This window comes from Onychostruthus taczanowskii, unplaced genomic scaffold (genome assembly GCF_017590055.1).
Source record: "Onychostruthus taczanowskii isolate IOZ18803 unplaced genomic scaffold, ASM1759005v1 scaffold82, whole genome shotgun sequence".
Lineage (NCBI taxonomy): Eukaryota > Metazoa > Chordata > Aves > Passeriformes > Passeridae > Onychostruthus > Onychostruthus taczanowskii.
This window is the reverse complement of record NW_024506112.1, coordinates 3841422-3853451: the sequence shown is the minus strand read 5'-3', so window position 1 is coordinate 3853451 and position 12030 is coordinate 3841422. Positions and strand designations below refer to the sequence as shown.

The 12030-nt window shown below is 39.5% G+C and overlaps 1 protein-coding gene across 1 annotated transcript in view; it reads left to right on the top strand.

The window, feature by feature from the left end:
• Window positions 1–6479: 6479 nt before the first annotated feature.
• The window catches only part of EMCN (endomucin), a 52523-nt gene continuing 46972 nt past the window's right edge, over window positions 6480–12030 (top strand). Inside the window, exon 1 of the mRNA XM_041424542.1 lies at window positions 6480–6627. Coding sequence (XP_041280476.1) covers window positions 6567–6627 — 61 coding nt within the window. The 5' untranslated portion in view covers window positions 6480–6566. The remainder of the gene's footprint in view (window positions 6628–12030) is intronic.

Below are 12030 nucleotides of genomic sequence, written 5' to 3'. Positions count from 1 at the left end.
TCTGTGAAGGGGCAGATATGCAGTCTTCTAGGAAGCTGGAATGCTTTGGGTATATTTTGGCACAGGGATTTTACCTACTTTTCTTGGCAACGTTGTTTCCTTATCAGACCAGGCATGCATTGTATTTTGCATGTGTCAAAAAGTGCTTGCCAGCAGGACTCATTCTGATAGCAACAACAGGAAGTCTGAAATACACCAAAGGAACGAAGGCTTGGGAAGCCAGACGCAGAGGAGCAGCAGTAATAGCTGTTCTGGATAAGGAGGTTAAGCCACAAAGAGTTCAAGCCTATCAATGCTGGAAGTTGGTTGCAGGAGATTGTAGGTAGCTGCACAAAAAAAATACAAACCAAAAAAATTGCACGAGGAAAAATGCCAAGCAGAGAAGAGCTGTCTTAGTTTGAGAGTCTCTGTTAAAAAAAATGTCTGATAGATATTGCCTTGGAGTATAACTTAGATTCATGATATGTGAATTCTGGCTTTTTGCTCTAAGTTCCAGAAGAAGCTGTTCATTATGAAACATCTCTTTACCTCACTTTTTTTGATGGAAGAAGAGATGCAGGAAATGAGCATTCTGGCCCAGCTGTTCCTGCGTACTCTCTATCTGCCCAACATTTAATTCTGTGCAGCTGCCAAATCTCCTGTAACTCTCCCTTTTCCAGTCCCATGACCTGCAGCTCAGAAGCTCCCAGGGTCTTTTAAGTAGCCCAAGCCCTCCAAATCTCACCACATTTATGAACAGGAACAAAACTGAGCAATGGGGAATCTGGACACATTTTTATCAGTGACTCCTATAATGAGTGGATGAAAATTTAGGTATATAATACATGCTGGGATACTAACACAGTAATAGTGTTGGCTGCTAGGAAAGCTCTAAATGCTTGTATTTAAGTACAATAGGCTCTTTATAATCAGATATTTTATAATGTTCCAAGATGTTTCTGATGCTAGTGGCCTAAAAACAAAGCTGATACTGTTAGAAACTGTAGCTTAGACAGACCAGTGCACAGAGAATCCCCTCATAAGACTGATGAGAAATCTGATACATTTTTCCATTGCTTGTGCAGAGGAAACCAAATGGAAAAGAGAAACCACAGAAAGTCAGCTCAGCAGCTTAATGTCTAGCAACATTTTGCACAGTAAAAATGACAAGTACAACTGGAACAGAAAACACATCTTCCTTTTCAGTTCTGGGGTCCACTGCAGTCTCATACCACTGCCTGTTTTTTTAACCAGACTCAAGAGGAATGAGCTCATTGCAGTTTACCACAATAAAGATGAGCTATCTCTCTGGATAGATAGCAGTTGGATTTATCCATCCTTTTGGAAAATTAAGGCATGGCTCAAACACATATTTGTGTTTTGTTTCTTCTGAGACAGCCAGCCATAATAATCACTCCATGCGCTTCGAATAACATGAGAAACTGAGACTGACTCACTGTTTCCCATTTCATTAGCTCAGGACAGGATGCAGATCCTATAAACACATTCTGTGTGAGGCTTTACATGACATGAAGTTCCTTTCTCTAAGTTTGCAAACCTACTGTTTTTCATATCTCTGCAATAACTGTTTATGGTCTCTCTCTTCCAGCTCTTCTGACTGCCCATATCTAAGCATGAAAAATTACTTAGGACTGCAGTAAATTTTCCCTTTGTAACTTATTTCTTTCAGCCACAGTAGTCCTGCTTAAGCTTCCCTCTGACTAACAAAATCAAATATCTACCCACCTGTACCTCACCAATAGCGAAAGAACGGACCTTGGATGGTGCCTTTGGAAGGACCTTGGCTGTTAAGATGCTTATTGCTACTCCATTTCTACAAAATATGGGCCCGAGTTACAACTACTGCAAGTGAATAAACATTGAGCCACATCCTTCAAGCACGTTTTGAGTCCCCGTGGTGAATCAGTAGAGTTCCAGGTGTGTAAGACTGGGAAAGGCATGTAGTAGGAAAGAGCAGGAAAAACACGCTCTGTGGTAACGGATATTGTTACATAGTCTGTTGGTAGAGCAAATAAACAATCCTCTGAGAGCCAGAGATGCAGTAATTCTGTTGGCCTTGAAAAAATCTTTTGTTAAAAAAAAAGCCAACAGACTAAATGTGTTTTTGTCTTTAGTTGCCAACATAAAGGCACTTAGAGATTTAGTAGAATTTTTCACATTAGCAGCTGTCTCTAAATCAAGTCAATGAGATTGAAGCAGTTCCATCCTACAAAAAAAAGGTGACTAGCTTGGGTTTTTAAGCACCTAAATAAATTTATGAGCCTGGTCTTTAATATTTTTAATATTATTTTGTGCAGCAGGATTTGGATACTGACATTTCTAGTCCATGAAATATTCCAATGTTTCCATTAAAAAATTCTGAACAAAATATCTACATTTTAATATGTCCCACAGCATGAATTTTAGAGAAAGTTCTACACATAGCCATTAAAATATCTTGGTTTTCTACTGCTAAATTCAAGTTCTTTGAAGTTCTACTCTTATATAAAAATTTTAATATATGTAATAGGCTAAAACCCAAGTACTTTTAAAAACAATTTTTAAAATTACAGGAAGCATAGCTAAACAAAATATTCCTGCACTGTTACAACTGCATTTTTCAATGCAAATTTACCCTGTTTAGGGAAGTAAGTATAATGAAATATACAGGCAAGTCATAGGTAATTTCTGGTTTTAGCAAATTTCTGTATTTTAGCAAACACACCAAATATTACTTTGGGTGTGTTTGCTAAAATACAGATGGAGTAAAACAATAGAGTTTGTGGTTAGTTTGCTCTTTTTTATCATTCTGCTATAAGAGTCAAAATAACCATCAATGGACAGGATAGCAAGCATCAGTGGGAAAGGCTGAAAAACTTAGTGTGTTTGTTTCTTCACTTTAGTAAAACACCAAAGACTGTGTATTCTTTGTACCTTTTTACTTTTGCTTTTGTAAAGACTTTGACAAATTGACTCTTCACACACACACTGGAAATTGTCAGCAGCCCACAGCAAGGTACCACTTTGCTGTCCACATTATTACCTGTTTAATGCAGTGGTGCTTCAAGGATATTGAACAATATGTAAAATTTTTACTTTCTCTAAATCTGAAGGGGATTATTTGAACCTCATAGGAAAACCATGCATGAAAAGGCAGCTTTATGCTCCAAGCAGTGTGAACTAAGAAAGAATATATAAATACAGCCAGAGACCAATAAAGCTGTAACTGCAAATCCACTGTGGCTGTAAATGGTTTCCCTTCAATAATGGAATACCATACTGGCAAAAATGAATATATAACTCATGCTACCCCAACCCTTATTGGACTACAAAATAATGGTATTTTAAAACAGAGAGTCCTTTCATTCTCTAGAGTGGTCTTTGGTCATGTTTCAAGTTTTCTTCTGCAACTAGGAGGGCTAAAATCTTACATGAAAAGATGTAGAAACTGAGTCATACAGTCACTTGTTCTGGGGCTTGAAGTGAAACTCCAGATATCCCAACACTAGCAGTAACACCACAGCTGGCAGGAGTACCGATGACCAAATTTCTCTGTGAAACAAAGCACTCTGAAGCTAAGTTTAACAGTTTGAGGAAAGAAAGAAAAACATTTATTCAAGAAAGGAAAACTTACTAGCTGATAGGAAGGAAAAAAATAATTCATTTCAGTGAACACATAGAAGAACAGTCTTTTGCTGCAAAGATCTCTAGAAGCTTTTGAAACCTTAAATTATTTCTTGTTGAAGGAAAAAACTGTTTCCATTGACAAGAATTGTGAGAATCTCTTCTGCAGCTCAGATAATCCAAGCCAGAAGCTACAACTCGGTTTTAGCCAGAATTTTTTCTTTTGAGCTGTCCCTCTTCTGTTCCTATTATTTCTTACATGCATGCTCCTGCTGCTGCCCAAGTTTGATCTAGCAGAAGTTAGCTGCCTTTGAAACATGAGTATCTGAGAGGGACATTGTTCTCTCCATGTTCCAGGGAGCAGAAAGTTGTGTTAGGGCTCTCTGACGTAGAACCTGAATTGTATGACATAGAGCCAAGTGTCTTTGCCTCACACTTTCTTTCCCTCCCAACCCCTTGTGTGAGGCTGGGGAGGCTTTGCCACACTTTTACCTACAATATGGGTGGCTGCTGCATGGCTGCAAGACTTTGTGCCCTTTCTGCTTTCAGTGAGGTGCAAGGAACCACCACAGTCACCATCTTAAGCTGCAGCAACTCCTTGTGGTGCTGCTGTTCACATGAACAGCAAACCATTACTCATTTGGGCACTCAGACAGTTTCTCTGGGTCTCAAAACACAGGGAAGCGATTCTGTCCTCATACCTTCTTGCCTCTTAGATCTTGCAGAGATTTCATTTCAGTCAATAAAATAATATCCCTTTCTGTATCTTTCTTCAGCATTAACATTTCAGGTGGTAGCAATAAAAGGTTAGAGTCCCTCTTATTACATTAGGAACAGTACTAACCTGGGATGAATTCACTCTGTGTTCAGATTTGTCATCTTTATTGAAGGCTCTCTGCTGCAGCAGTTATTGCTTTCCTAGCCTGTTCTAACTTGAAGTCCTACGTTGGCAGAAAACGAGCATAAAAAGAGAGCACTGGCACAACTCCCTTGCATAAGCTCTGATGAACTTGGCGAAAGTGTCGTTGTGTGGCCCACCACTCTGTGGGTCAAGTTTTTTATTTCTGTGGGATCCTTTTCAATAATGCTGAGGACACTGTCCAGCTACGGAGAACTTACATGTTTGCGTCTCTCATGGGTGCGAATATGCATGTTTGTCCAAATGAAGGACCAGAAATTAGCTGTCTACCATCAGATTTTTATTGAGCACCAGCTTCTGTCACCTGCAGAGGATGTGTCAGTCTTAAGATGCAGCAATGTAATTTCTTTAAACAGAAGTTATGTCAGTCTTCTCCCAATTAACATGCAATAAGACAAGAGCCCTCAAGTTGTATCAGGGGAGGTTCAGGCTGAATATAAGAAAGATTTCAACACAGAAAGGGTTGTCAAGCATTGAAAAAGACTGCCCAGGGAAGCAGTTGATTCATCATCTCTGGCAATATTTAAAATATGTGTAGATGTGGCACTTTGGGACAGGGTTTAGTGGTGGCCTTGGCAATGTTGGGTTAGTGGTTGGGTGCAATGATCTTAAAGCTCTTTTCCAGCCTAAACAATTCTATGATTCCACACATAATGCCAAGCTGCTACCATTTTCCTCATCCCATGGATAAAACAGCAGTGTGGCTGGAATCACTGTGGATTAGCCCTTGGGAAGTTCCTGCATGTGAAGCTATTCCAAAATTTCCCCTTATAGCTAGAACCTGCAATGAAGAAAAAAAAAAGTTAATTACTGAAACAAGTAGAGTTGACTATTTAATTAGTCAGGCTGTTTATGAGGTCAGTTTTTCCAGAGTTTTTCCTGAGAGCTGACAAGCAGGGAGAATAGCAAACATACTGCGCTTCATTCTCATTGTGGTTGAAGGTTTGTGATTAATTGTCATCAGCTGCATTGAATCTTTAAGGGGCAGAGTACAGGACTATTACAAGATCATGTTTTAATAGCCTTTAACACTGCAGCTCTGCTAAGGTTTCTTCCACAGAAGTTGGAGAAATTGCTGTAAGAAGGAGGAATACCAAAATTTTGCAGTGTCCTGAGGAGAAGAGAGTCTGTGCTGGTTGATCAGACAGCTCAGGTAAGAGGCTTGCTTTGGGAGTCTGTATTCCCATCCCATGGCACAGCAAGTAGCTAAACAGAAGAATAAAAAAATTTTTCCATTAGTAATGGAGTAGATACACTCAAGGCTAGTTGCAGCTTCTCAAATCAAAAAAAAAAAAAAAAAAAAAAAAAAAAAAAAAAAAAAAAAGAAGGAAAATAATAAAAAGAGGGCGATTTTTATGTAAAGGAAACCCCCCCAACCCTTACTCTGCACAGCCCAGAGCCTCTTGCTGCTGGGGCACCTTATTGGAGCCACTTCCTCTCCCTATTCTGGTGGGTCTTGCATCCCGCTGGTTGCAGGATAGCAGCTCTCTCAGGGAGGCTCTCCACCTTTAACATGAAGCAGCTGTGATTTTCAGCAGGGCCACTTCACACAGCCCAGTAAAGAGCCAGATGAGGACTGTTGCTGCTTGTTTTGCTCCTCTGTTCCTTGCTGTGTTATCCCCCTATAACTGGGCTCGCTCACTGCTCACAGACATGTGCTTTAAAAGTATCCTGAGCTCTGGTATGAAAGCTGGTGATGTATAGCATATCCTAAGGAAAGATTTGCCTCTGTTCAGAAACCTTCCTGACCTCATGACTGAAGAAGAACAAAATAATGTATTAACAAAAACATGGTTCACTGCCAAAGAAAAGGAGTTCCTGTAAGGACTGAAACAATAAATCTCCTCTGTACTGAACTCCCAGAGGGAGTATGTTGTGTTTCCTCCTGTTCTTTATCAAAGTCCCCAAAATAAGCAGGAATGGGCAGTGACCAGGCACAGTTACCACACACCTTTTTCCATGGACTAATTAAGGCCTGCCCCAGAGTGAGAGAGCACTCCCTGCCCAGCTGCACAAGGGAGAGCTGGCAGCACTACCACCAAACATGAAGCTCCTGGGGACTGCCTTCTTTTTCCTTGCTGTACTCTGTATTTGCACAGTAGGAGGTAAGTTCTTTGGCTTTTTTGGATAGACTTGTCACATCTCTCAAGTGGTTTGTGAACAAAAGCTGAGCTGTCAGTTGCTGGGTGCTTTTTCTTCATTTCTACTGCAGTGATTGAAAGACTGTGTGTCGGAGGAGAAGGTACTAACTGGCAGCTGAGTTATATGTGTTCTGTGAAAAACTTTCCTGCCATTGTATTTTTGTGACAGCTTTCTTTCTAGGTGTCATGAAGCTTCTAAATCTGAGAGGAGTCAAAAGCAGAGGTGTATTTACAAAAGTTTGCAGTTCTGTTTTTCTTCTACATGTTAAAGCATTTTTTGCAAAGATGGCTTTAAGGGGACAATTGAAATGCCTGAAAGATTTTGCAAGTTTTGCTCTTGTAAATTAGATCTATCCAGATAGATTTCCCTGGCACTATTCCAGCAATAGGTTTGGCCAAGAATGTCTCTAAGAAATTAGTTTAGTTTTGGCCCCAAAGGTACAGGGGCTTACAACATTTGTCAAGTGTCAGATAATGAAGGGTGCAAGCCTAGGGGTCATATTGGTTATTGGGTGCAGTATCTTTTAGATATGGTTCTTAAATGCACAGATTTAATGTAACTTTTGGTGTTCAGGTGGTCACTGAACTGATGTTTTCATTATTCTTCAGTTTAAGAGATCATGCTTTTAAAATGGAATTAACTAGTAAAACCCGAAAAGGTGAAAGAACCTGCAACAAGGGCCAGAATCTGTCATCACCTTTGTCAAAATATATATTTGAAGTAAAATCTGTCTTTTATCTGTACTTTCATTTCCCATCTCTCTGGGCTCCAACGTCCACAAATGCCTATAAATTGCCTTAAAAGGATCTAATAACCAGAATTTTAAAATTTGATAACACTAGATTACCTGATCTAAATGAAGTTAATCAACTTTTGCTCAGGTTATGTGTTGAAATCTAGTCTTTTGTGGTATATCTAATGCTATTGCTTGGGCTGGTTGCTGTGAGGAAAACAAATCAATAAAGGAGATTAAAAATAAGCCTGTGCCACAGAAAGAACTGCTCTTAAAGTTATGTTAAGTAAGTACAAGCCCCAAAAGTCTGTGTTGAAGTACTATTTATTCTCTGTCTGCTACTCCTTGTAAAAATAGTCTTCCTGTCATTGTCAAAGCTTTAATTTCACAATTTCTGAAAAGCAAAGTGGAGTTGCATCAAAAAGAGCATATTTAACACAACAGTCCATAAAGCTTACCAGAAAGCAACATGCAAAGGTGGGAGGAATCCTGCTAATTTTGTACAGTTCTTTCTTTAGAAAGGATTTTTCCTCCTCTGCATGATATGAACATGGCAGAACCGATGACAGTGAATAAGCAGATTTTATATACGATACACTTGTTCTGAACAATTTTTGTTCTGTAAAAACAGAAAAAAATATATTTTTTAACACTTAATTGCAAGGTAGATGTGGTACTGAAATTCTGTTGGCAAATTCACATTAGAAAGTTAGGAAAATCTATGGGGATATTTGGAGTATATATTTTCTTACCTTGTGAAAATTAAGTTATATGCTCTGGTCAAGCTTGCTTCAGGCAGCCCCATGTTAAGACAGAAGTGGTTTTATTGTCTATTTTGCAAAGCTGGACCAAAGTATTTGAATTTCCACTTTTTGTGATCTCTAAAGTGCTCTGGTCATCTGGACTGCAACAGCAGACTCTTATAATCTGAAGCTGGGAAGTGATGGTGAGGACACTCACACTAGTCTTCATTTTTTGAGCATTGGAGACAGCAACAAGACTTCACTCCCGCTGTTTTTAGTATTTTAAAATGATAAATAATAATATAATTATTATGTATAATATAATTTTTAGAAAGGTCAAATCACACCCCAGTGTTTTAATACTCTCTCCCCCAGGTTTTGGAGTAGTTTGCTTTCAAAGCTCACCAAGACAAATGTATGGGCTTCCAACTTTTTCATGTGCTGCACACAAGATATTTGTCTGTGTATTTTTTGTATATCATACAGAAGTGGACTAGGACATTTCCACTGTGGTTAGTAAAGCACATACCTGGTCTCCTGTGGGGCTTTCAAATTTCATCCTTTTTCTTCAGCTGTATGCTCATAGTGGTTTTCTATGCAATTTTCTACCTTGTCTCGGGATCTTTCATCCTCAAAAGCCTGTAATGTTTTGGTGGAGTCTGCCCTCTGTCAGCACAATTCTAGAGGCTCAGTTACATACAGATGTGGGGGCTGATAGCCCCCTGACAACTTGTTCCTCCTACCTAGACTTCTCTCAACCCTCTGGGAGTTAAATGACATGCTTAGAACAGGAGTTCCTTCATGCTCATCTCAAGGTGTTCAGTTCTCCTGGCATATTGCCCTTTATTCTTACCTGCTCCAAAATGTATCTCGAATAAAAATGCTTTCTAGGTCGGTTCCTAGCATTTTCAGCTTTAAACAGGCAGCACTGGGATGTGTCAAAAAATACGATGTCAAATTATAGTAATCAAATATGAATGCTCTTGAGTCTGCCTCAGGATGTAATTACTTTAAAAATGTGTAAAGGTGAACTTGTTTCCTTCTAAAAGATGAGAAGAGAAGCCTTGGCATGTGCTTATAATGTAAGTGCTTAGATGTTGCATTTTCTTGTGCCTTGGTCTTGGAATACAGTGGCTGTGGCTGCACAGCACAGCAAGCATCCTCCACAGAGTGCTGGTAGCACAGCCCTGCATGCTTCTCACTGAGACACGCAGGCTGGCTTCTTGCAGAACTGGTGGCAGAGGGCAGTGGGCAGTGCTCCTCCTGGCATCGGGCTGGACGTGTCCAGGCTGTGCACCTGAGCAGAGAGGCTGGAATGAATCACCTTGTGTTGGACATGTCCAGGGGTGGGGTGAACTCCCGACTGCTGAGCCCTGTTGACAGCCAGAAGTAGCTTTATCCGAGTGCTCTGTCCATGTTGATGGCACTACAAAGAAACAAGGGTGTTTTTATTGTTTGAAAGGCAGGAGCAAATCTTGGCATTTAGAGTTTGGGCCAAATGCCCCTTAAGTAATTTGGAGCTGCTCCATTTCACTGTGGATCAGCCCTAAAATATGAGTTTCCACAGCCCCTTTCCTCATTATGGGGATGCTGTGCAGCATCCCAAACCTACAGCACAGCTGATTAATCCCGACTCCCAGGCTGATAGCTTGAGAAAAGCTCCACTAAGCCAGGACTCCTGTAGTTACTAGATACATTTGCAGCTGTCTGAATGGTGCTCTTGTTGATATAAATTAGAGGAGATGGATAGCCTTTTCCTTTTCCAGCTTCTGTGCTCTCCACTCACAAGCCCTCAAGTATTTTAAAAATTAAATTTTAAAATTAAATACTAACTAAACAGTTTTGAGTGAAAGCTTTTGAGAATGGTCTCACCTCACTCTGGGTTATTATTCATGTTTGTTCTCTGGACAACCAGCAAGGCACAGATGGTCCAAGTTGGATCATTGTCTCATTTCTGAAAATTTGAGAAATGTGAATAAGCTTTAGATATTACTTTCTTACACCTTTAACTTGCTTGAGCCAAAACTTTGAATGTCTTGAGAATTTGCCTGTTGTGAAAAAAAGTAATTGTATTTGGTGTCTTCACTGTTTCTAGGAGTTTGCCAAGATTAGCTTTGTGAAAAATCAAATTATAGTGCTGGAGCTTATGATAGCATTTAATGGAATATTGAATTTTTATTCTTCCTGTGCAGATTTTTTTTGTTCTTTTTTTTTCCCCTGCTGCCACATTCCTTTCATTCATTAGATCCTTTTCCTATTGGGGCAGCTTTTGAGTAATGGAGTTTAAAGGTGTATTTTTTTACTGGACAGAAGAAAACTGCATGTTGTATCCCCAAACCTGAAAGCAAGTTTACTGCATTTACTGAGGATAGAAGCAGATGGCTTGATACCTGCTTGGTTATGATTTACAGCCAAAATAAATGGAAACTGAGGATGAAGGGCAAGTTGCCTACAGCATTCAGCTCCAAACCTGGGAATACATAATGCTGTATAACATGCTCAAAAATTGGTTGTCTTTTCTGAAAATTTACCAGAATGTTTTCTCTTTTCTTTAGCTGACTCTTTTTATCTGTGTTCAAACCTCGAGTTCTTTTTAATCCTCACTAGTTTATAAATTAGGAAAAAAGATCTGCTGAGGTTTGGTTTGGTTTTGTGGGTTTTTTTTTTCCTATTTAGGAAAGTACCTCAAATTTGGACTCAGATTGTTTATACATCTGAGCCCTGTGTGGAAAAACCTGCTAAAGTGCTTGAACTTTTTTTTTTTTGGTACTGTAATTTGTACTGCAAATGTAAAATTGAAAATAACCTTTGAGAATCTCTTAACCTTGGGATGGGAGTACTTTTAACTGGTACTATTTGATAGCCAGACTAAGTTCAACTCGTAAAATTAGTAAAATATTATGGAAAACCATCATTTTTATTTATGGCACTTATGGAGGAGGCAGGTTGGGGGGAGAGGGTGGTGGTGTTTGTAATTTTTGCTGCAGCAGCTTAAGGAAGGCTCATTAATGGGTTTATTTTGCAATTCTGTAAAAAAAGAGACAAAGTTGGATTTGTGTGTATCAGGTGTTATTTCCAAATACAAGTCAAGAATTAAATACCTGGCTCCTTTGGAAGACAAACAACCACTTTTTGTTTCAACTAGCACTCTAAAAATAGGTTTCTCTTTTAAAATAGGTCACCCTTTAAAACAGAAGGGTCAAACCCCTGATTTGCACCACATCCTGCCCTGCAAGTCACTGTCATTGTTCCAGCAGCTGACGTACCAGGTAGCAATACTTTGGCACTCCTCTTGTGAAAATGGATCCTTGGATGCCTTAACAGTGGTATGTGGTATCAGCCACACCTCCCTGCCATAGGAAAAGGGGTGTGGCACAATTTAATATGATCTTATCTCCACACTCTGCCTTCTGGCCCTACTGCCCCATGAGAGAAGACTGAGCTGGTGATCACTTGCTGATATGATGACTTGGAATAAAATTCAGCAAGTGTGATCTGCTGGAGTGTTGTAGGAAGGGGTGGGAAGCCCTTTGCTGCCACCCACATGTGTATTAGAGGTTGGTCTAGAAGGGTCCAAATTAATTTCAAAGTACTTTTTTTCTCAGCAGTCAGAGTAACCAAGAACCCCTTTCAGGCCAGACTAACTAGCTGATTATGTTTCCAAAGGTTGTGTTTCAAACTAGGAACGGGGCAAGGATTTTCTGACTGCTTTTATGTGGAAGGTGGATACTTTCCTTTGGTACAATTCTATATTGTTTATCAGTATAGAAATTCTATACTGTTGATCAGTAGAGTAGTTTTATAACAATTTTGAATCCTTTCTATCCTTTTTTTTTTTTCAATGGCAGTAACGTGCTTCTGGATGTTAGCTGCATGTTGTAGACAGCAGT